Source organism: Ascaphus truei, chromosome 2 (genome assembly GCF_040206685.1).
Source record: "Ascaphus truei isolate aAscTru1 chromosome 2, aAscTru1.hap1, whole genome shotgun sequence".
Lineage (NCBI taxonomy): Eukaryota > Metazoa > Chordata > Amphibia > Anura > Ascaphidae > Ascaphus > Ascaphus truei.
In genome coordinates, this window is record NC_134484.1 from 290510802 (window position 1) to 290536801 (window position 26000).

The following is a 26000-nucleotide window of genomic DNA, read 5'->3' on the forward strand; positions in this document are numbered from 1 at the left end:
TAGTCAACACTGAGGAAAGGGAAATCCAACCCTAGACTTAAGATTCTTGGGAACGCTGTTCTACACCCTACTAGGCATGTTTTTTTCTTATAGGAGATGGTCAGAGCAGCCAGAGCCAGCAATCCATGGCAGGGCTTGACAATGCAGGATGCTGATAGTGCCTATCTGCAACCATACAGCTGGTGAAATGGTCAGCTGGCATATAGGAACATTCCAACACAAACTTTTCACATCAATGACACAGATGGGCATCAAGCCTAGACCAATTGATCTCCTTACCGCAAGACGTAAGGGAATCCCTAAAATGGTGGGAATGCGATAGAAACCTTAAAAACAGGTCCGTTATATGATAAAGTCTGGCTCGTACTTACAACAGACGCAAGTGACACAGGCTGGGGTGCCTAATTCGAGACAGAGATAGCCCAAGGGAAATAGCTTATCGGAAATCACGAAACATCGGCAAACATTTTTTTTAATTAAGAGTGGTAATGGAGGCGATCAGGCACTTCTCAGGACTGTTACGAGCGTGCAGCGTGAAGGTCAGGTCTAACAACTGTATGATGGTGACCTACTTGTAAATAAGGAGACAAGGAGGGACACGAAGTTCCATACACATGAAGGACATGTTCTCAACTTTCACCTGGTTAGAGCATCATTTAACAGACCATTTTACAGTGATTCATATGGCAGGGGAAAAAAATCTATGAACAGATTTCCTCAACAGGAGGACCATATACCCAGGAGAATGGTCTCTAGCAAGTACGACATGCAACCATCTAGTCAAGAGATGGGGATACCAGAGAGAGACCTACTGGCAGATGCTACTAAGGTAGACACACTTTTTCCTTCCCATGGGAATTCTGGTTTACATACATATTCCCACCAATTCCACCGATACCAAGAATTCTCAGAAAATTCAGACAGGGCAAGGCAGAGGTGATTGCAATACTCCCGAAATGGGCCACAGAGAGCATGATTCCCACAAATAATCCAACTCTTAGCAGTTGAACCATGGCAACTTGCCAGTGTTTTAAAGTCTGCTATCCCAGGGTACGGTTCAGCTCCCCAATTCAGGAGCCTGGACTTTGACGGCATGGAGGTTGAGATGTTGAAATCCAGAGGGCTGTCCCACAAGGCAGCAAGGAAGAAAAATACTCCTGCAGTGTACCATAGAATCTGACAGCAATTCCATATGTGGTGTTAACACCAAAATGTAAGCTTCTTGGGACCTCCTACTCCCACAATTCTGGAGTTCCTGCAAGGGGATCTAGAGCTGGGACTCGGCACTAGCTCACTGATGGTAGCACTGTCAGCACTGCAAGAAAGGGTCTTAGCTGCCATAGATCTCATAGGTTTATTCTTCCAAACTCTGATGAGAATTGGACCACAATAAAGATGCAGTTTCTGCTTGGGATTTACTGTCAGTAAGTACGGGCTCTACCAGATGCCCCTTTGAGCCACTTTTTTCAAGCTTCGGATACAGACCTAAGTTCGCTGTGACGGTAGGGGGTAACCAGGCTCACAATTAAAGGTTAAGCCCATTTTGGTTACCCCTGATCTGTGTATAAGGGTCCAAGAGAGTTAGCTCTTGGGCCCAGTAACATTGTATCTTTTCAATGTATTGCCTGTTATAAAGTATTTTTCGTTGTTTTCCCCTTTACGGGCATGCCAACAAGCAGAGATTGCTAGGATATGAGTTTCAAGTTTTTTTTTTGCGGAGGATCCGTTAACAGAATGTGCCTATAAGGTTGGGGTCCGGAGTTGTCGGTTCCCCCATAAATGTACCCGAGAATCATGCCTGATTCTCAGATACATGTAGGCACATTGTCCTGGCAATATCTCCCCTAGAAAACGCAAGCGCGGTTCACCACTAGGGTACCCTGCTTCAGCAAAGCCTAGAAAGGAGAATGGGGCACAGGTTTAAAACATCTATTCCTGTAGCTGAGGGATCCCCTAGGTTTAGTGTATAACCGTATATAAGGTTACGGGGGGACTCTGAGTGTCCAGTATCAGTCCAAAAGATATTGTGTGGGGAATAAGGTAGGTTGAAAGAATAAAAGTACATCTTTCTTCTTCTGTCCCCTATACCCAGAGACTCAGAACTATATTACAAACATACCTTAATGTATTAGAGTATACTTCATTAAATGTGATGGGTTTTTACATTCGGAACCGATGTCCAAACAGGTTGCTCGAGCTAACCCATAGGCACCGGTAAGTGTGCTTGACATCGGAGTTCAAGGATGCCAGAGGTGAGCATGGCATTTGGTCAGCGGGGAAAGGCAGACCAGGTCCAGAGATCAATGGCAGTTGTCCGGGCTGCCACTTGCTCTGCCAGACCTGGTGGAGCCTGTCGCAGCGGGGGGCATTGAGATTGCCAGGGACGGAGGTGGCAAACTTTGCATGTCCCTTGGCTATTTCAGATTTTCCGCTGATCCGGCTTTTCTAGCCGGCTTGGCTCTCATTGGTTGCTTGGGAATTTTGGCTGCTGAGTTTTGTGAATGAAACTCAGAATACTAAAAATATCTGTGAGCCAATCAGATTGTGGTTCTCGAGTAGTAAGAGCGTGGGCAGGCTTTTCAAAGTTGCTTCTGCTCGAATAGCAGAGCAATCGGCTTCGATTTTCAAGCCTGAGAAGCCTGCCTGCCAGAGACAAAGTCCAGCTTTTTGCGCCCAAGTTCACAAAAATCGAACGTAGCGGATGCGGCTGGGATTTTATGGCGGTTTGAGTTCCAGAAGATTAACTCGCGATCAGGAGGGACCAAGTTCTCAGAAGAGAATGTACCTGTGGTGTGTGGAATTTCATGCCGATTTGAGTTCCAAGGGATCCCGGACTATGTCCTGGTCAGGGTAAAACTACTGAGTTCCCTGCACATTGGAAAGTCTAGTTGTCACCCCCCAAACAGGAACTCCTCCAACAGGAGGCAGGAAATGATGCACAGCCATCGTCATGAAGGGGCAGAGGGAGGCAAAACTGGTGACTAGTGAAACTTTATTGAAAAAGTGTAGTGCTGACGGATCATCTGACGCGTTTCAGCCCATGAGGCCTTTGTCAAAGAATGATCCGTCAGACATGCTGAACAACCTGATATAGCCCGTCCAAAACAAAACACCTGTGATACTGCTCATCAACTGATGGGCCACAGATGTGGGCTAGCACATTCCAATATCAGAAATACATATAACATAAAATGGTTTAAAATGGGACCAGAGATGTATATAAACTCATTATACAACATATGTATATACAATAAGTGTTGGATAAACAACTGGTCAACAAGTTAAAGGTCTATGTTCTGTTACTCAATGTAAATATTTAATTACCTGCTGTATCAATAATTTGATGTGCAATTGTTAAAACATACTCTGCGATTCTTTCCCCACTCCCTTCCTCCCCCCACTCCCTTCCTCCCCCCTCTCCCCCCCATATTTCCCCCCCTCACTATCTGTCTACTCCTCTCACTCCAGTATTTGCGAGAGATGGGATTTCTCCCTGTAAAAGCAGAGGGAAAGGGAATCTTCAAAACCTTGAGGGTTCTGCACCCTTCGCCCCCCTGGATTTCTGGAACCAAAGTTACCCCCACAGGGCCATAAGCCCCAAAAACCCTGCCACTAGGATGGCTGGTATCCTTAACTTGGGGTCCGCTTCAGATCCTTTTTGCTCTCTTTCCCCCCTCCCTCTGTACCTCCGGCAGGTCCTCCCTCTATCTCTTCCCTCCCTTCGCCGCCAGGGCCCCAGCCCATTGGCCCTGACATAAAAATTAGCATAAACAAGAAAAGGTATAAGGATTTCTCTGTTGGGAAAGGAGACGTCCCATGGCCCGATCATTATCATTACAGAAAATATGGCACACCAAACGTCAATTAAGTTTATCTCATTGAATGTAAAGGGTCTCCAGAACAATAGGAAAAGGAGATTAGCTCTCCAAGAATTTAAGAGGTCAGGTGGGGACATTGTGTTCTTCAAAGAGACCCACTTTGCGGCCCAGAACCTCCCTAATACATATGGAAGTGTTTTCCCAATGGGATTTTTCTCATCGTTTAATAGCAAAAGCCGAGATGTAGCCATCCTTATTCGCTAAGGCAGGGGGGCGCAAACTTTTTTCCCTGCGCCCCCCTGACGGCTGTCCCCTCGCTCCCGCGCCCCCCCCAACCCCAACTTACCCGCGCTCCGGCGTAATGACGTCACGTTGCCATAGCAACGTGACGTCACATGACCTCGCAGCGTCATTTTGACGCCGCGTTGACATGGCGCCGCAGGGAGGAAGCCGCCGGAGCCAGGGTAAGTTAGGTTTACAGAGGCCCTGCAGCTCCCCCGGCACTTAATTTAAGTGCCTTCGGGAAGCGCGCGGGGCCTCTGTAAACCCCGCGCCCCCCGTCGGCAGTGTCGCGCCCCCCCTGGGGGTCGCGCCCCACAGTTTGCGCACCGCTGCGCTAAGGAATACCATTCAATGTTGAAAAAACAGTTTTGGACCCAGGTGGTAGATTCCTAGTGGTGTATGGTTCGCTCTCTGGAGCGGCAATCGCTTTGATCAACCTATATGCGCCAAACGAAAACCAGACAGATTTCTTGAAATCTGTCTTGGACACTATCGACCCTAAGTATCTGCCCTCAATGATAGTAGACGGGACATGAATATGGTCCTCAACCCGAAAGAGGACAAATCGTCCACCCCGAACCAACCGCAAGCAACCAAAAAACTGGGAAAAATTTAGAGAAGTGGTTGCAGAGTTTTCCCTGGTGGATGTGTGGAGATCCCAACATCAGGGCCAAATGGACTACACTTTTTTTTCCTCCCCTCACCAATCTTATTCTCGCGTAGATTATTTCTTGGTAACTAAGAATGTTCTAGAGGCCTCATTAAATTCAGATATCGGTCCTATCTCCTGGTCCGACCACGCACCTATTACTCTTTCTCTCACTGTCCCATTTGTAAAATCTCACTCGTTTAGCTGGAGATTAAATTATTCTCTGTTAAATCACCTGGAGATAGAGAGAGAAATCAGAGAAGCCCTAAGATAATTTTTTGTTATAACCGCAGGCTCTGTCTCGTCCCCGGCGATACTCTGGGAAGCCCATAAGGCCGCGGTCAGAGGTAATTTTATTTCAATTGCCTCCCACAGGAAAAAGATAAAACTAAAATTAACTAAAGAATTGACGGATAAGATTTTAAAGTTAGAACGGCTCCACAACGCCAACCCGTCTAAGAAAATTTATAAAACCCTGACCGCCACCACAGATCCAGCTGGAAGAAGTAGAGAAAGCCCTTAAGTGGACTAACCAGTGGTTTTATGACAAGGGCAATAAGGCCGATAGACTCTTGGCTAGCAAGCTGAGAGGCGTACAGAAAAGATCCCAAATAACGGCGATTTAAGAATGGGGCTGGTGAGATAATTTACAATGACGATTAAAAAATAGCGGAAGAATTCACTAAATTTTATACAAGGTTGTATAATTTAAAAGCCCAGAAGGGCGGAGGGCAGGCCTCAGCATCCGCGGCTGTCGCTGACTATTTGGATAGCTGCCAACTCCCGTCTCTAACGGATGATGAAAACTTGGTTCTAAACGCCAAAATAACACAAAAAGAATTGGCAGACGCAGTTAAGACGTTAAAATTTTCAAAGCCCCGGGCCCTGATGGCTTCACCAACACCTATTATAAGAGATTCCTCCCCGTGCTATATACACATTTGCTCGCTATGTTTAATTCCTTTGTGGATGGGAATATAATCCCGTCAACTATGTCAATGGCTAATTTAGCCATTATCCATAAAGAAGGGAGAGATCCAAGGCAATGTGGTAGTTATCGTCCAATGTCTTTGTTGAATAACGATCTTAAGCTATATAGCAAGATCCTGGCGAATAGGTTCAACCCCATTTTACCCAGATTAATACATATTGACCAAGTGGGTTTTGTATCCGGCAGACAGGCGTCGGATAATACCCGTAAAATAATAGTTGACCACGTCCATCTATCAGGAACCAAGGCGCTGTTGCTGAGTTTAGATGCAGAGAAGGCGTTTGACAGGATTAATTGGTATTTCCTAGTCATGACATTGCAGAAATTCAGATTTAAAAATTGTTTTCTTGAAGGGATTCGGGCACTTTACCGTAATCCATCAGCCATGGTCAAACTCACAGGAGGCACCCTGGACAGGATTGAAATTAAAAATTGGACTAGGCAGGGATGCCCCCTGTCCCCCCTCCTTTTTGCACTGACAATTGAACCCCTCGCAGCTAAAATCTGAGAAAACACAAATATACAGGACATAGTAATTGGAAAAACAAATTATAAAATCTCGCTATTCGCCGACGATATTATATTATCTCTGGCGCAGCCCCAAACATCTTTACCGAACCTGCACAAGGAATTGACAGATTTTGGTAAAATATCCGGCTATAAAATTAATAACGATAAGTCTGAAGCCCCAAATCTAAACCTAACGGAGCCAGAGGTCAAACTACTGAAATTGAATTTTAATTATAGGTGAAGCTCCTCACATATTAAATATTTGGGAGTAAATGTGTCGAGGAACTACCACTCACTGTATCAAAAAAAATTACCCGGCATTATTCGGGAAAATCAAAAAAGATTTAGATAAATGGGAGAGTTATCAGATCTCATGGATTGGGAGAATGATCTCTGTAAAAATGAATATACTCCCCAGATTATTATATTACTTTCAGACTCTCCCAGTCCGTGTCCCAGGCTCCGAACTGAGAAACATCCAAAACAAAATGTTTCATTTTATTGGCAAGGCAAGAAGCCCAGGGTAGCCAGGTCGGTGTTATTGTCCTCGAGAGCAAGAGGAGGTATGGGTGTTCCAGATGTCTCAAAATATTTTCAGGCAGCCCAATTGAGACAGGCAGTGTTATGGAACACTGAACCAACTCTAAATTGTTGGCTGGCTATTGAGTCCTAATATGCAAAAACGCCTTCTCTACCAGCCTGCCTTTGGGGTACTGATAAGCGGGATGTGCAAGCAAAGGGATTTGAGCTTGGAGCAATGAGACTCACCTGGGAAGTATGGACGAAATCAAGGTCTAAGTTCAGCCTCTCGTCCATTAGCTCACAGCTCACCCCACTTTTTAATAACCCTAAATTTTCCCCTGGATGTGAATATAAGCAATTCGACCAACTCAAACTGAGGGGAATTGAGGTGATTGACAACCTATTGAGCGATGGGATGCTTTTGAGCTTTTAAAATCTACGAACAAAATACGCAATACCTAAATTGGACATGTTCAAATATCTCCAAATTCGACACTTCCTTCAAAAAATATCCCCAAAATTGGAATTTCCCCCTCTCACATGGTTCGAGAAGCTATGCCAGAATAACTCTCACCAAAAAGGACTAATTACCAAAATATATGCTGAATTGGAGATATCAGTGGACCTGCCGGTCCATGAGTACATGCTTAAATGGGCGGCAGAATTGAGCACCGATAGAGAGGACTGGGAAGATATTTGGGAATATGCGGCAAGGACTTCCATATGCACCACTACGAAGGAGAATATTTACAAGATCCTATTTCACTGGTATCTTACCCCAGTGACTGAAACAAATCTACCCCCTGGTTTCTGATTTATGCTGGAGAGGCTGCGGACAAAGAGGGGATATGGCCCATATCTGGTGGTCATGTCCAAAAATTCGGAAATATTGGTCCTCTATACAAACGCTTATAAAAGAGGTTACGGACCTCACCATCACCATTGATCCTCTGACCTACCTATTGGCAAAGCCAATCGAGGATATTGGCAGACCAATAAGGAAATTAATCTCCTTCATTCTTACGGCAGCTATATGCGCGATAGCGGCCTTTTGGAAGAAGGTATCTCTGCCTGCCAAACAAACGGTAAAAAGGCAAATCAACGAGGTCATGCTGATGGAGAAACTGACCGCGTTTCTAAAACAGTCCTTACCGGACTTGGGAGCCGTGGCTAATGCTCAGAACCTAGTTATGGGACTATCCGTCGGCAGAAGCTATTTAGATCTAGCCACCTTGTTCACTGACACTCAAGCTTGGGTGCCTGGCGGTTGAGGGGTGACGTTACCTTATTCCCCCTCATCTTTTTTTTTAACTTTTCTTCTCTTCTTTCTCCTGCCACTTTCTAGACTGATCTCCCTATATCTTTCCCCCCTTTCCCCACCACCATGATATTTGTACTCTAAAGATATAAAGTCGAGAAAACACTTTAACCCCCGCCTCCTCTTCCCCCCCCACCTCTCCCCCCTTATCAGTCGAGGTCCACTAAGTGGTCTAGAGGCCTCGCCATTCCCGGCGATGCTCTAAAAAGGAAAAATATTATTTTCGGCTATGTATATATCTCGTCATGTTGTTTGACTATTTTTGCCTAATAAAAATGTTTGAGAAAAAAAAAATTCAATCGCCATCCAACCAGAGTTCAGTCGTACTGCTTTTAGCACTGCAACTCCACCATCAGCGTCACCGTCATGACGTCATCTAAAACCGACAGACTGTTTTGTGCGTATAACACGCTACTTTAGGGGAGACTGACATAGAAACACTGCAGATAATAGAGGAGCACTGTAGTTCTATGTGGGACTTACCATACTTAACCCTATAACACCCAACAGTCATTAATAATGCTAGACCTTATTATTTACAGGCAGGTCTCATTCACAGTTTGACACCTCCCCCCCATCATCTATCTTATATAGGGATTGGGTTACTTCGTAGACCCTGAGACCCCAGACCCACTGGTGGGATTAAAAAAAATTAACAACCGGTTCTTAGCTGAGCGGCAGCGTCTAACAGCATCTCCCAACATCTATTTCCCTGCTGCAGCCTCTCAAAATGGCCGCGCGTTGCCGCATTGACATGACAACGGATGCTGCGTGACGTCGCGTACCGTCTCGGTGCCATAGCAATGGATGTCACGTGGTGCAGTTACATCACGTGGCATTCCCGTTGACATGGCAACGCGGCACAATTTGATGCCACGCAGCCATATTGAGAGGCTTTGCAGGGAAGGAGATCCAGGGAGATGCTGTTACACGCTGCCCGCCGTCCCGCCAATGAAGGTAAATTAAGCACCAGTTCTGCGAACTTGTGAAATTTTTAGTAAAAGGTTCATGCGAACCGGCAGAATCCCACCCCTGCCGAGACCTCTATGTAATCTAACATATTTGGGTTCATGAGCATTGAAACTAGGGATTTGATCCATTATAGCTAGGCTCTCATCTTAACCTAGCTTTATATTGAGCCTTTTACTGTGGTGTTCACACGTCTTTGTTTGTCTACCAATATTTTATGTTGCACACCCTATTAAAGGCTAAGTTTTATTGGTACAATCCATTCACCTACCATAGGATCTGAGTGCTAAGACACAGGGGCTATTTTTCTTGCCTATGCAACTGTGTATATTAATCACAAACATCAGGTGAAAAAACAGAAAATAGTTTTTAAAGAAAAGTAGGAAACTACTGACCACAGCGTGCAGAGGTAGAAGAGGAATGCTTAAAAGTGTGTGTTTGTATTTTTCAGAGTTGTTTGATGGCCATTTCCATGTCTGAGAAAGTTAACAGAATGTTTAAAGTTTTTTGATAGCAGCAAAAAATAGACAATATTTAATATTAAAATATATAATCAAACAAAAAACTATTCTACATGAGCACTACCATAATATGAAAATATATTTGTTTTTGGATGGAGAGGTAATGATGCTAATTTAAAATGATTCTGTGGACTGCCTCTTTGTTGCCTGTTTGATCTCCATAGCACTGGATAGTTTTTTTCTCATATAGTGTAAACCAGCGAGACAATGTCATTTGTAATAAGGCAAACAAAAAAGGGTGTAGGAGAAGCATACTATATAGCATTTACCAGAATAGTTGTGAGTAGGATTGAGCTTTAAACCAGTTCTTTGAAAAAGAAAATGCAATAATATTTCCAATATATATTTCAGACTTGGCAATAAAATGTGTGATCAAAAAAATTGAATTGCACAGTTATTCATAACAAAAAAGGTTTGTTGGACCCCAGGCATGGGACGTCACATTTTAGTAATAAGATTAAGGTCGTTTTGAAAACAATTGTGTGCACTAAAGGCCAATGAAATGGCAATACAAATTTAACAGACTAAGGCCTCGTCCCCAGTGTTTGCTGCTGCACGCGGCAGGAAAACGTTCTGACCCTGTGTGGGGCCAGACCCAGCAGCTGCCTGCACACGCATGTAGAGATTGCGATGCACGATATTTTGTAAAGACAAGAATTTTGTCTTGTGGCATCTGATCGCAGGCCACATCATGGCGGCCAATGAGGGCTAACCAGCTGCGTGACGTCAGCCGCGCCCCCAAGTTGCGAGTTGCCTGGAGTTCACCAGGTCACGCTTAGTCAGGCAACGATTGCCGCCAGGCCCCCCCTGACGCGCGCAAACTGGGACCTTAGCCTTACATGAAGTTTTAGTTACAGAGAAAATTACAATCCAGAACATAAAATCAGTAATAATGTGACCAATGCATATAGTTTTTTTTTTATTATTTATTTATTTTAAATATAGCTCTGTTCTCCCAAACTTCCAATTGGACTCAAAGCGCTTCACAATCACATAGGCATTTTTACAGACACAGTCCCTACCAGATGAGCTTACAATCTTTGTTCTTGGTACCGGAGGCACAGGGAGATAGTGACGTGTCCAAGGTCACAAGGAGCTGACACCGGGAATTGAACCAAGTTCCCCTGATTCAAACGCAGGGTCTTGGTTTACAGAGTCCATGTCTTTACTCATGGAGATACTCCTTCTCCCTACTTGAATTGAAATAATGGGTTTTTGCTCCCTCTGTCTTTTTTCTTTTGTTAAACAGAGAATCTTTTCCAAATGACCTCCAGTTTAATATCCTCATAAGGTTTACTGTCGATCAAACACAGACGCCAAACCTCAAGGTAATTATCCATTTGTTTGTTTGATCTGTTTCTTCCCAGTGTAACATTCTGTATGTGGCTCTATTTGACAGATTTTGATTTTTATCTCCGTTTATTTTAAAATAGTGGATTTGTTTTCTTCTTTATAAACTTTTCAGACAGCCAAGCCAGCTCTGCAAGACCAGCTTCGCTCTTTTTGGAGCTCAAAGGTTTTTTTGTTTTGTTTTTTTGTTTGTTTTCTTTCTTTTTCATCTGTTTTATTACTTTAACCATTTTTTTCCCCCACTGTCACAAACTCTACTACATTTTAAATATATATATTTTTTCCGTTTGTGTATATTTAATTGTGTGGATCTGTATTCAGCCACTAACCCCTTGCAAGAAGCTTTATGAGCATGGGGTTGTCACATTTCCAGTCATACTCCCATACTGACGGCAAGTGTGAATGCAGAGCTTGTGGGACAACTCAAGTATGTGAAAGAGCACCACGACTGGGCTACTAACACCAAGCCTTGTTTATGCAAATTCACTCTCGGGTCTCTTTTATCTATGTATCTGTACAGGACCTTGTACAGGGCCTCATTGATTGAATTCTGCAAAAAATGTGAGGGGAAATTATGCTTTGCAACAGTACCAAGGAAAATTATCTTTGCTGTGCTAAGCATCTTGATATGTAAATTGTAATGAGAATAGATTTGACTAATTATCATGTTCTCCTTCTCTGGAAACTCAGAGATGAAAAATAAACTACAGAGGCAACTCAATGGGGCATTAATCACTTCTTCATAAAAACAATTCGGTGGTATGGTAGAACTAGCTTAGTACAAAAAAAATAAATTGGTCACCATTGTGTGTACTGTATATCAACTTTTACGTTTTCTCAAGCTTCCATGTCTTTTGTACAGTACCTATCCATTCTGTTTTTAGTGGTTTTTGTTTTGCACTAGTGTTTTGCAGACTTTAATGAATGAGGTATTTAGCATGGGTGTAAAAGGTTAGGTCATTGGGTCTGAGTTACTGCTGGGTCATTGGTCCTAAACATTGCAGATGTTTTACTAACGGGAATGGTAATGCACGCAACTTTAATGAATTTCGTGTAAGTCGATAGTGCTTCCAATTGGATCATTCATGCCAATTTCTTAGACCTAGTAACAGACAGTACTTTATTTTAGAGAAATAATCATTTTCAAAATGTTGCTAGTAATTACAAAAAACACGTTTACCCTTTTAAAATACACATTTTTGACAGATGAAGCTTGGAGTTGCAAGTACTTCCGAGCCCAACTTCCTTTTTGCTATGATAGAGTTGGTGCCTCCAGTGATTAAGGAACTTCACTTCAGGTTTAACTACTTTTACTTTTGATGTCTATGACGGATTAGTAAGTAGGAGGGTAGCCAAAATCCTTGTGGTTTGGGTACCTGCCTCAAAAATGTGACACAATTTCCAACTCCTTGTGACTTTGTGGAAGTCTTTTTATATTCAAGTAATAAAAATGACATTTGTAAAAATATTGTTTGCAAAGAGTCAATCTGCCTAACTTATTTGGCTGTGGATAGACCATTTTATACAGGCACAATTAAAGAAAAGAATTGTATATTGTAAGTTATCTTTTGACTGAGGAAAAAGCCAAATGCACATGGATTTTTTTTTTTAAGGTACTGGTAGTAAAGTTTTGTCAGTTGCAATAACCTTTTGCTGAGCAAATTTTACATTGACTTGGTTTAAGTTCTCAAATTAGTAGGCATATAGAACTCTATATTCAGTATGTGTGTATTTGTATGAACATATACACGTGCGCACAACTTATGTTTCCATATATATATAATCTAATTTTAGGTTAGTTTCATTGGATCATCTTTTGTGCTATTAAACAAAAAAAGTTTTGTAATAATCACTTTAAAACTGACTTGTGTCCCAACGCTGCTGCTCCTGTTTTTAGGTAAAGGTTGCCATTCTTAAGTATATAGAGATTTTAGCCCAGCAAATGGATCCAGGGGACTTTGTGAACTCAAGTGAGACACGACTTGCGGTATCTCGAATTATCACTTGGACAACAGAGCCGAAAAGTTCTGATGTTCGGAAGGTATGTTCAATTGAGTAATGTTCTTTTTATCAGTGTGGATTGACTTGCCAGGCATTAAAATAAATGCAGACTGTTGCCTACCATAAACCTTAATAATCCCACTCACATAACTTGTTTTTTTTTACTGTTCTAGTTATTCTGGGACAGTTTATAATTGTACTTGTTAATAGTAGGAAAAAGTGAATGTCAACACTTTTTTAAAGCTCCGATTTCTATTTTACGAATATCAAACTAAAACTAGATTTTCTCTACCATATGTCTAAATAATTCAATTATCTGTTACAGAAGTAGTCTTAAAAAACTCTATGCATTCCGCACAACATGACGTAATAATCAAGCAGTGATGAAGAAATCATTCCCACCTAAATGCTCGTCATGCATAAGGCTTTGCAAACATACATAGTCATATAGGCTGACATGAGAGCTACTTTCAGGAAAATTTGGGATGGACGTGCTGGAGATTTCTAAATCTTCCATGGGGGGGGGGCTAGAGGGGGAAGGTTAGGAACTATTTCCACAGAAAAAGCAGAAATGTGTATATTTTAATGTAAATATCTCCATAATAAAAAGGAAGAGTTGTGAGATCTGACAGTCTACCTTATTAATTTTTATCTGTGGCACTGCAGGACCCTCTTCTAGACTAGGTCGAGCTATACTCTCCACTTGCCAGTCACAGTTCACTCATTTAGAAGGCAGTCTATATTAGTTGGAATAACTTTTGTATAACCCTACAAATCTAGCCTGTTTTGAAATCTGAAGTCTAAATGTTATATTTCAGAAAACCTCATACTGTAACCTTAAGTAACTCAACAAACTGAATTAATTCCCTGCACATCATATCAGAAGTGGGAAAAAATCCATAGTGTTTTGACTTGCTTAGTGAGTCCTACAATCCTTTTTGCTTGAAATGCAGTTATATTTGATTTCCAGGCACATGTAGTGTTAAACCCCATGGTTGCCAGAGGGCCCATGTGTTTCAGTCCTCTGTGACAATGAAATGGTCAGGTAGTTTTCGTGTTCAGGAATGTTCTGGTTATTTACTGCTTTCTTTTGTACAAGAAAGGAAAGATTAAGCATTCAAAGTGCGGTTAAATTCTATCCTATCTGGCTATGTCTTGCTTAATGACCAAGTTTGATAGTGGCAGTGGACCAAGAAAAGTCATAAATGAGCTGAAGCAGCACTATCTCTTTAATCTGTTCCACTCAAAAGGAGAGACTCGTGCCACACTAACTTATCTGAAATCTGAACAGCATGCCACATGTCAATGAATAACTAGGCTTTTTTTAATGTTAATGTTGCATTCATAATTATCAAGCCTTTATTAACCAGGTGCTCAGCCGTTAACCATTTTGTCATTCTAAAATTCATTAAAAAAACAAATAGATTTAATACAATGGCCATTTTTGCTTGTAATCATTCATGGCAATCATCAAACATTTACATTTATGTATTACGGTATTTTTCTTATTAAGTAAACATACTTACATACCTTTTTAATCTAATCAGACAAGTATGCCACACAGTATTAACCTGGAAAACCACTTGTTAGTTTAATTTGGGCGTATATGGGACTGCGCCTCTAAAAATATGGGATAAATGTGGGTTAAAGCAGCAATCTAACAAATACTGATTTCTTTTTTTATTGTACCTAAAACAGGGGGTCGGAGGGGTCCCCCAGAGCTGCTTTGTGGTACTCTAGCATTTGGGGTCCTATGGTTCCTGAGATGTTGGTAGTTATGTCCGTCAGTGAGGAATTAACAAAAACTACCTGACTGGGCCAGTACCTCTGAGTTGGGGGGGCGGGGGGTTGTCACTGTTCGCCAGAGTCCACAACAGCAATGAGGGGGACCCTCCGTTCAAGTAAGGTTAAAAAAAATTACCGGAAAATTAAAAACAGGAAATAAAACGAAGATGTGTGTACTTTAGTTTCAACCAACAAGGGGACATTTATTATTTTATTTTGAGTAACTGTCATATTATTTCTCTGCATTCTGCTTTTGTGAGAGCAGCACAACTCAGTCAATATCGCCTCTGGTCCTTGACACAAAGTTTTGAATGGTACCTACATTATTATAAATGTAAATATATATTTGTTCAGTACTTGAAAAGTACATTTTAAAGCAGCAAATCATGTGAAATCGTATGTAAAAATAAATAAATTATATATATATATATATATATATATATATATATATATATATACTCAGTTATGTAGTATTAGATAATACAGGGGTACGCAAAGTGGGGGGCACAAGCTTTTTCTGGGGGCGCAGACGTGACGCATCACCATGGCAATGTGCAGCAATTGCTGCCGCGGGTCACGTGACACTGCGTGTCATTTGATGCTGGATTTTAGGTAATGGGGGGGTGCGAGCATAGGGGCAGGTGGGGGGGGGGGGCGCAGCGCACAAAGTTTGAGCACCCCTGAGATAAGTTTTGTTTTTTTAATTTATTTTATTCAGCTCCTAATGCCATTTGTAATTAGTTTTAAAGCATCATTTGATTTCTATAGCAGGTTTACACCACCTCCCCATCAGTGCAAGAAATTTGCAACACTTTCCTGTTTGGGATAATTTGTTGCAAATATCCCCATCAATGTAAGTTGTAAATTGTATCAATAGATAATATTACTGTAGTAATATAAGGATACATTGTAGCTGCTGAGTTACACTGACTGAAACAGCCATTATGTTAGGCATACAATCAGGATTTTAACAGATTTATAATCATACTATTGTCGGCTTAGATAAAAATGTAATATTATATATTGTCGTATGCATTACATACAAACAAAATAATAACAATAAAAAAGTTTGCAAGTATTGCTGCTTTAAATAGAGCATGATTTTAGGAGCATCTTGCACCCAAAAAAAAAAAATATGTTGCGTACAGTCTCAGTACTGAAAACAAAGGTTAAAAATGTTATAAGTGGCCAACAAAACAAAAGAACTATATGGTCGAGTATCATCTTATTTATACATTGGTACTTCACTTAATACAATAAAAAGGCTGGGAAATATTCCAGTATATATTTTTTAATAGGAATAAATGGTTATGGGTTTAAGAAACTGAATGATTCTCTCTAAGGGTGACAATGTTATGTGCCACTGCTTTTAAGGGATCTGGATATATCTTGTTGCTTCTGGAATATGAAATGATAAGCCCAGGCAGAAAGGCATTAAGTAGCCCTTCACAATCTGTGTACTGCTTATCATTTTGTCTTTTCTTTCTGTGGCGTGTGCCAGACTTCATTCCCTATTGGCTCCTGTTCAAGGGTATATTGTCAGCTAATTAAACAGTCATTCCTGTACTACAATAAAGTAGATATACATCTCAAACTGTGTATGCATCATTAAACTGCGTATCGCCAAAACAAATCATTTTCTTGCTGTTAGATTTCATTTTAAAAAAAAATGTTGCTTATGCAAAAGCTGTATCCAATAGGCTGCTTTGTGATTGAAAGTCAGCCTCTAATGCCATCTAACACATTTTATAGCAGGATTTCTCTTATAAAAAAACACGATAGGCAGATTATTATTTTTTTTTCATATATATTTTTTAAACATAAATAGTGGTCATATAGCAGACCAAAAAAAAATAGAATTATTAAACACTGATCATTGTAACTGACTAAGGCCTTGGCCATGTTTAGCACTTGCTGGCGGAAGCGTGTTGACGTGCGCTCCCGCTTAGCACTGAGCCCCTACAGCCGCAATTAGAGCGGCTTTAGTAGGGGCTCACCTGCGCTTCCGCGCGCTTGCGGAAGCGCAGGTCTTAGGGAAATTTCAAATTCCCCCGCTTGCCGGCGCGACAGGCCGGTCACGTGAGCGGTTCGCCCAATGAGGGCGAACCAGCTCAGTGACGTTACTGGCCGGGGGCGGGCCCGCTCCCGGCCCGCCCCCTGACGGCCCGCGGTAAGCAACCGCAAGGCCAGGGAAAGCACCCGCTTTCCCTGCGCCTCAGCACGCCAGCAGGGAGCATGGCCGAGGCCTAACTTAAGACTCAATCACCTGATCAGGATCCGCCTAAAATTCCTAAAGAAAATGATACCCCTTATGAGAGATATTTTAAGGGACATAACTTTCAAAATCTTATTATTTGAAAACGCTTCCTATAATCACTAATAAACACGACCATACACCCTGCACCATTAAATTAATTTGGTGAACAACTTCAATATGAAATGCTTTGCTTCGATCCTTACTTTTGCCTTGTTACTTCTGAACTGTTCCCTCTGTCCTAAAAATACGCACCTGATTTTGCACTGTTGCCTAAACCGTACAGTATGTATTAATTTCTCTGTTTCAGGCTGCTCAGTCAGTGCTGATTTCTTTGTTCGAGCTCAATACCCCAGAATTCACAATGCTCCTGGGGGCTTTACCAAAAACGTTTCATGATGGCGCCACCAAACTTCTCCACAACCACCTCCGCAACACAGGCAACAGTAGCCAGGTAGTGCACTCATTTCAGATTGTCAAGGTAAGAATTTGATGTAAAATGTGGCAAAATATTTTATTTATGTATAAATGTATGTATTTTATGTTAAGGGTTCAGCTGGAAGTCCTTTAACAAGGCCAACATCGCGTTCACCCGCCATCTGGGGCAGCCCTCTCACATCCCCAACCAACACATGTCAGAATACCTTGTCTCCAAAGTAAGTACAGCATGTCAAATAGACAGGAATTATTATTGTAACTTTACCTTCATGATATCCTGGACACATCACATTTATGTTACTATACAATAGTTTTTTTGATTAGACATGTATTGATTTAAAATCAAGTCTTTAAAACTAGCGCCATTATGCGTACAGTCAGTGGGTAAAATGGCTAATGTTTTTAAGGTGAACATTTGATTTATTTGTGTCCTGTTAAGGACGAATACATTTTTATTTTCAACGGATCCTGTGAAGTTCTTATATTGCAGGATCATTGTTTTCCATCCACTTTTAGCGGTGCATTAATTTACCATGTTGGCTCAATTATAGGTTTTACCGCCGAAACACATCTGTTCCCTGTTGCTATTTCGCAAATTTTCTACTGAGACAGAAGGCCTCTAACCTCAAGAAGTTTGAAGCTATTTCACTTTTTCTCTGTTGTGCAGTGCGTTTGATTACGATACAGAAAACATGAACTCAGAAGACATTTACAGTTCCCTGCGAGGGGTGACAGAAGCCATCCAAAACTTCAGCTTCCGAAGTCAGGAGGACATGAATGAGCCTGTGAAGCGGGACGCTAGAAAAGATGATACCGATTCTGTGAGTAATGGTGAAGCATCAGAGATGCAGAGTAGCCACTTTTCAAATAGCTTCAAATCCTCCCAGATATCACTTTAAATAAAAAAAATATTATTCCTTTTGATCGATGTGTAGGGTCCCACAGAGATAAACTGGGATTCTGCCAGCTCCCATTATGGGAATATTAAATTTTTCCTGGTTTTTAAAACGAAAACTACAAATCTAGCCACTGGGTCACCAATAAAAAGTAGCAACATCTCCCAAAGACATTGCAGCATTCTATTGGCCAGTGGAGTACGGCTGTGCCCGGTGGCCATATTGTTCTTCCGGAGAGTTATTCTGGTAAGAAATGTAAGTTCTAATTTTCCAGAAACCGGAGGTGTGGGGAGGAGGGTAAGGGGTTCCCATAGATGGAAGAATCGTTGTAGAGCGCCATTGGACTACCGGATCGGTTAAGATGCAAAAAATCACTTAAGAATAAAGAAAATACCTGAGGTAGCATGGCTGCTTTAAATCTCTTAAGTGTAAGAATTGTTCGCTACAAGATGAATATGAAAAACCAATAGAGGGTAACATACTGCGAAAATCTGTATTTGTGGTAACTTTCACTTGTGCAGTGTCTAGGAGGGTTTCACAAGCACCCCTCAGGGGTTCCGCAGCCGCCAGGGCCCGAGAGCTGGGATAACTCTCCCAGATGTCCCAGGCCCGGCACCGCTGTGGTAACCCACACAGCAGTGAGCCGGCATCAGCAACATTAGCAGCCGCCCAATCACTGCTCTTTCCTCTCCCTGGTTCTGCCATCAACTTCCTGCTGACAGGAGGGAGAGGAAGCATCACGCAAGCTCTCCGCACCGGTTCCCTTAAAGAGACAGTGTGTTTTTCTGTGTGGGGGGGATAGAGAGAGTATGTGTGTGTGTCTGAGTCTATGTGGGTTTGAAAGAGAGTTTGTGTCTTTGTGGGGGGGGGGGAAAGAGTGTGTCTCTGTGTGTGAGGAGGCGCGTGTGTGTGTGTGAGTAAGAGGGGGAGTGTGTGTGTGTACGTACGTAAGAGAGAAAGTGTGGGGGTGAGGCGAGAGGCGTGGGGGGGGGGCGAGGGTTGGGGTTCCCCAGAATTTCACAATCGAATTCTGGGGTTCCCTAACCAAAAAAAGGTTAAAAACCACTGGTCTAGGATTTGAAAAATATCAAATTTTTTCCCCCCGGCACTTTTCTGCTGGAAACCATTCCCCCCAAAAAAACAGTTGTCAATATTATTTTTACAATCTTACTCCATTATTCTGCATATGTTGAGGAAAGGTTTATTTTTTTTCTTGTAAACTGCCTCTACATATCCAGAAAGATTTTAAATGTCAAATTTTGATGTGGGGGTAAATACTTTATTTTGGCTTCAAAAAACAAACAAATCAGAACTCGCACTCACCTACTTTATATTCAATAAAATTAACAATCGCCACGTCCTGGTGCTAAGGTCCTGACCACTGCGATACAAATGCTTACAAAAATGTTCAGAATGGACCAGCACTCAGAAAACATACTTGCATTACATATAGCAACGTTTCAGGCTTACTCGTAGTATAATACCACATTACTTAAATAGCCCCATCATGCACGTCATTGCCATAGTGGTCACGTATTTTGCCTTTCGGTTTGTATGGAACCCGTGTTGGAGCACAGTTTGAGTTACGTCTGTTGGAACGCATGCTGAGACGCAATACAGTGCGCATGCGTGTAACATATACTTGATCTACTCATCACAATATGCCTATTTTTTTTCAACTTCAATTTTTTATTGGGTTTCAAGACAGAGATATACAGAAATACAGCATAATTAAATGGGTTATCGGGGGGGGGAACATAAAAGAAAAGGGAGGGGGGACGGGAGAACAGCATTTTGGTGGGGCTTCAAAAACGTAATACTCTACAGAGACATATCATAATTCACTTTTGCGGGGGGTGGGGGGTTCTAGGGCAGCCTTTTTGCCCTTTATGGGGTCTGTCTCTGGGGGAACCAGGGTGGTGGGAAGGAACATGTATAATTCCATAACAGAATATATAGAAATGGGCCGGGGGAAGGTGACCAGAATTGTCTTCTCGCCATTGTGTAAGGTGTGGTTTTGGGATATTACAAGCTAGGGGAGCTTATGGCTACATTTCGGCTGCCTGTGAACATTATCCAGAGTACCATACCTTCTGGAAATGATCATGTGTCATTCAGAAAACTAGTGAGTTTTTCCATCGTGCATACAAACCATACCTTGTTTCTAATTAGCGAGATTGATGGTAATTTATCTTGTTTCCAAAGATCAGTTAAGGTGCAACGTGCCACAGCGATGAGTTATTAGCTTGTTTTCTAGTGTGGTCTAGAAGTGGTTTATTTAGTAGAAACAGCCACAGATCTAGGGGAATGTCCGAGCCTATGATCTGGCGGATCCAGGATCTCACCTGCCTCCATAGGGCCTGCACACAAGGGCATGACCACTACAAATGTAGAAAAGAAGCCGCTCCACCGCAACCTTTAAGACACATAGGGGAGTAGACTAATATGCTTTTTTTTAACAGAAATACATATCATCCCAACTTCTGCACATTAAAAAAAAATTGTAAATAATTTCACAGGTGCACCCTGTTCTTATACTATTTGAATGAGCCCATGGATAATTTGTAGTCATATAAAATACATAATTTACAATCAGTTAAAACAGTAAGCTCAAAAGCTGCTCACCCCAATACATGTTGTGCCTTGCTCTTTAGGTGTTTATAAATGTTGTAGTTGTACATAGTGCATTTGTGTTTCACCACAGGGATGCAATTGTGAAACCTATCTGTGTGTTCATGCTGTGTTACTTACCCAGGTTTGCAGTGGCTCCGGGTCTGGTGACCTGAGAGGTAGCAGTGATTCCCCTGAAACTGGTCGGACAGCGCTGGATAATAAAACCTCATTACTCAACACTATGCCCTCACGCCTGACCCCACGCTCTCGGGACTACAACCCATGCAACTACTCTGACAATATAGGATCCTTCAACAAATCTGCTTTGAAGGAGGCAATGTTTGATGATGATGCAGAGCAGTTTCCTGACGGTAAGTAAGCCCATACATTCACCATCTTTGTTTTTGTAAAGCAGTGATGGGCAACGAGATATATATCAAGGGCTGCAGGTGCTGCCCTTTAGCCCCTAAAAGGGCCACGCAATCTATTGCACCATACAACCCCTGGCTATAACTCCTATTGCCCCATATAACTGCACTGTATAAACCTCTTTGCTGATCGCCCCTTCTCTCTCCCTCTCTCCTGATCTCTCCTCTCTGTCACTCTTTTTTGTTGTTCTCTCCTGATCTCTCCTCCCCTCTCTCAACCTCTCTCTCCCTCTCTCTTTGCCCCTCTTACTCTCTCCAAATCTCTCCATCTCTCTGTGCTAATTTCTCCCCCCTCCTCACTCTGTGCTGATTTCTCTCTCAATGTTTCTCTCCCTCCCTGTCCCTGCCATTAACCATGCTCTCTCTGCTAACTTCTCTCTCTCCCTCCCCCCCTACTTGCTCTGTCTGTGCTGATTTCTCTCTCCCTCGCTGTCTCCCCTCCTCCCCCCCCCCCATTTCTTTGCCCCCCCAATGTGTTCACTCTCCGGTCTCTTCCCCCCTCTTTGAGCGGCCTCCCATGTTGGACCAGAATATGCACTGGAGGGATATGTCTGGTTTGTACAGGGATTAATAACCACAGTGCATATAATGAATCAATGTCCAACCATCTTATTTTCTCTGCAAAAGTATTTTTATTTTTGCTTTTTGAAAATACCCCAGATGTCTCAATTTTCAAGAAAAATTAATTATTAATGACGGAATATAAAACAAAGAATATGAGAATATAGTACCTGAACAGCATAGTGCATAAAAGTACTACATAATATTACAAAAACATATATTACGTAGTGTGTAAAGTTTTACGAAACCTTACAGCAGGCCTGCACAACTTATAAAGTGAGAAGGGCCGAACTGCTCCAAGGGAAAAAAAATTGGGCCGCACGGGTAAAATCATCACCATCATCATCATCTCTCCTCCAGCACCTCATCATCATCATCATATCTCCCCAAGAACCCCTCACTATCAACCTTTGCGATACTCCCCATCTATCTCTCATAACCCCATCTCTCCCCCTCACCCACACACATAATACTCCCCCTCCACATCAAACACACAATCCCCCCCTGCACAGCGCACACATCACACCCCCCCTTCACCTCACATCCCTCTCCTCCCTTGCACCTCACATCACTCTCCCCCTTCCACCTCAAATCACCCCCCTTGCACCTCACATCACTCTCCCTCCTTGCACCTCAAATCACCCACCCTTGTACCTCAAATCACCCCCCTTGCACCTCAAATCACCCCCCATGCACCTCAAATCACCCACCCTTGTACGTCAAATCACCCGCACCTACCACGAAAAAATATCTTTTAGCGCGCAACTTTTACTTAACTGTTTTCTTATTGTGATACAGAAAAAAAACATTACAATGCAACCTGTTTATTTTTATATATTTTCAACAAAAGACATGTGACTGGCTGCCTGGGTGGGTGAATGACAGTTGGGTGAATGGCGGTGGGTGGATGACAGTGACTCATCTCTTCCACTCCCCGCACCTCCCCCTCCTCATCTCATCCACTCCCAGCATCTCCCCCTCTCTCTCCCTTCTGCCCCCTCTCTCTCCCTTCTGCCCCCTCTCTCCCTCCCCCTCTCTCTCCCTTCTGCCCCCTCTCTCTCCCTTCTCTCCCCTCTCTCTCCCTTCTGCCCCCTCTCTCTCCTTTTTGCCCCCTCTCTCCCTCCCCCCTCTCTCTCCCTCTCCCCCCTCTCTCTCCCTCTCCCCCCTCTCCCCCTCTCTCTCCCTCCCCCCCTCTCTCTCCCTTCTGCCCCATCTCTCTCCCTTCTGCCCCCTCTCTCTCCCTTCTGCCCCCTCTCTCTCCCTTCTGCCCCCTCTCTCTCCCTTCTGCCCCCTCTCTCTCCCTTCTCCCTCCCTTCTCCCCTCCTCTCTCTCCCTTCTGCCCCCTCTCTCTCCCTTCTCCCCCCTCTCTCTCCCTTCTCCCCTCCTCTCTCCCTTCTGCCCTCCTCTCCCTTCTGCCCCCTCTCTCTCCCTTCTCCCCCCCTCCCTCCCTTCTCCCCTCCTCTCTCCCTTCTGCCCTCCTCTCCCTTCTGCCCCCTCTCTCTCCCTTCTCCCCCCTCTCTCCCTTCTCCCCCCCTCTCTCCCTTCTCCCCCCCTCTCTCCCTTCTGCCCCCTCTCTCCCTTCTGCCCCCCTCTCTCTCCCTTCTCCCCCCTCTCTCTCCCTTCTCCCCCCTCTCTCTCCCTTCTCCCCCCCTCTCTCTCCCTTCTCCCCCCCTCTGTCTCCCTTCTCCCCCACTCTCTCCATTCTCCCCCTCTCTCTCCATTCTCCCCCTCTCTCTCCCTTCTCCCCCCTCTCTCTCCCTTCTCCCCCCCTGTCTCCTCTCTCTCATCCATCCCTTCTCCCCCCACCACACCACTCTGTTTGCCCCACCCCACAGCAGACCATTTGCCCCCCCCACCATCAGACCATTTTTCACTACCACCCCCCAACCCGTTTTTCACTCCCACCCACCCCCAGCCCGTTTTTCACTCCCACCCACCCCCAGCCCGTTTTTCACCCCCACCCACCCCCAGCCCGTTTTTCACCCCCACCCACCCCCAGCCCGTTTTTCACCCCCACCCACCCCCAGCCCGTTTTTCACTCCCACCCACCCCCAGCCCGTTTTTCACTCCCACCCACCCCCAGCCCGTTTTTCACTCCCACCCCTGCAGCAGCCCGACACACCTTAGCTCAGCACATCCTCCCCTGTACTAAGCCCCGCCCCCGGCTCTGACCTCCAACCCCGGCATCCTGCTATTGAAAAAAATAAATGACTCACGGCTGCCGCGTCCTGCTGCTGCCCCTGCGCACCGCCGCCGCCTCGAGCACGAGGAGGGGGAAGAGGGGGGGGATCGCCGCCATTTTTTTAAACTATTTTTTTAAAAACTTTTTTTTTTTTTTTTAATTTATTTAATTAACTAACAGGCGCTCGGCCAGAGTCATCGCGGTCCACACAGAGAGGCCAGGCGGGCCGCGGGCCGTATGTTGTGCAGCCCTGCCTTACAGATTGTGTAGTAACTTTTTCTTTCTTTCACAAAACAGTAATCGTTATTTTGCCCAGAAATCTTGTATTTTTTTTTCTACTCTGATTCTATTATAGCTGATGCCTCAAAATGTAATGATATTGAATACTTTAAACTACAGTAGTTGTACCCAGCGTAAGATATGTCGACCTAGCAGATCTTAAAGGTTATTAATTGCATATTACTCTGTTTTCACCCCTCCTGTAGTGTCTTTTGTCCCCTCTTCCCCACCGTACTCTCTCCTCCATCCTCACCTGCAACTCCTTGTACTCTCCTCCCCTCTCTTTGCATTCCCTACCTTACTGCTCCTTTCTGTGCACACTACACTCTCTCCATCTCATCTGTCTCCTCTTCTTGCGGTTTCCTCCTCCTATACACCTTGCTATCTCTCCTCCTGTCTTTGCACACCCTCCTGCCCCATGTGCACACTGTGTGCTCATTTGTCTACAACCCTGCCTTTTACCATTGTCTAACAAAAGAAAAAACAGCTCTAGGCACTAAATTTAGATCCAATATATAAATGGAACAAATGGATAAATTGACCAAATATTAGAGTTAAATTGTGAAGTCCAATAGTATAGTTACAAGTCCTGTCCAAGAGTCGTGGAGGATAAATCAGTCCCACTTTACAATAGGTGTTTGAGTTGCCAAATAGCAGATGATGGGGGCTGCTGTTTTTAGGGAAGAATCACTTCACAAAATGAATCGGTAAAAAAGGGGAGAAGAAACAGCGCACACCCTAGTGCATTTCCAAACGAATAGATTTATTAGAAAAGAAAGGGTTATAACAATGCCCACTTACAAGATAGAATTCGAAAATATACACAAAGTTTTCTTTAGCGGTGTACTGTATATAATCACCGACAGCTGAGGGGATCACCCGGCGGTGGGCTGATGACTCCACGATTTCCTCCTGCTCCGAGAGCCACTCTAGATATTGCTGGCATCCTCTGACACCAACACACATCAGCAGTGTTGCCCGATCTCAAGTGGTAGCAAAGCAGGCAGCTTGGATGTCCGTTGAATCGGTAAAGTACAGCATGACCGCAAATCAACTCTCTGCTCGCACGATACACAGGGATTCCCTCAGCTTACAGCATACTAAATCGCTTCCTCAAAGTTGCGCGATGACGTCACTCCCTACGCGTTTCCGCTGATGCCGGGTACAACACGACGATCGTCTTAAGTAGATAATACTACCTGAATTTCATTGGCCAGCAGTGGAAATTAGCTAGTAATTGGTCAAATCAAAACACACCATAAAAATTTTGAAAAATTAAAAAATCTAATTAATAATTGACACTATATAAATCAATGAATAAATAAAAAAAATAACCAAAAACAATAAAATTAATAAAAACATACTTATAGAAAATGCCCATAATAACAGATAACAAATGTGAATATAGATTAGATAAATGCACTTAGATACTGATAATGATAACACCAAAAAACAATAATCATTTAAATTATAATATCTTAAAATGACAAGATACTCCAAATTTCAATTTCAATTCAAATTTAAAAGATTAAAAATGGTTGAGTGTAACAATGAGAGAAGTTCTAACAGAATGAAAGTGTTTGAAGATTGAGATTGAACCAAAAATTTAAGCAGAGAAGGAAGGAAAGAAATA

The 26000-nt window shown here is 43.1% G+C and overlaps 1 protein-coding gene across 38 annotated transcripts in view; it reads left to right on the top strand.

Annotated features, from left to right (window-relative positions):
- CLASP2 (cytoplasmic linker associated protein 2) overlaps nucleotides 1–26000 on the top strand; it is a 245503-nt gene that overhangs the window by 187372 nt on the left and 32131 nt on the right. For 23 of the 38 annotated variants that reach the window (XM_075586316.1, XM_075586315.1, XM_075586318.1 and 20 more), the window contains 7 exons: nucleotides 10830–10908; nucleotides 11046–11096; nucleotides 12828–12971; nucleotides 17281–17424; nucleotides 17520–17626; nucleotides 18076–18229; nucleotides 21060–21288. In XM_075586316.1, coding sequence (XP_075442431.1) covers nucleotides 10830–10908; nucleotides 11046–11096; nucleotides 12828–12971; nucleotides 17281–17424; nucleotides 17520–17626; nucleotides 18076–18229; nucleotides 21060–21288 — 908 coding nt within the window. The remainder of the gene's footprint in view (nucleotides 1–10829; nucleotides 10909–11045; nucleotides 11097–12827; nucleotides 12972–17280; nucleotides 17425–17519; nucleotides 17627–18075; nucleotides 18230–21059; nucleotides 21289–26000) is intronic. The other 15 variants (XM_075586301.1, XM_075586305.1, XM_075586313.1 and 12 more) reach the window with 1 other exon arrangement.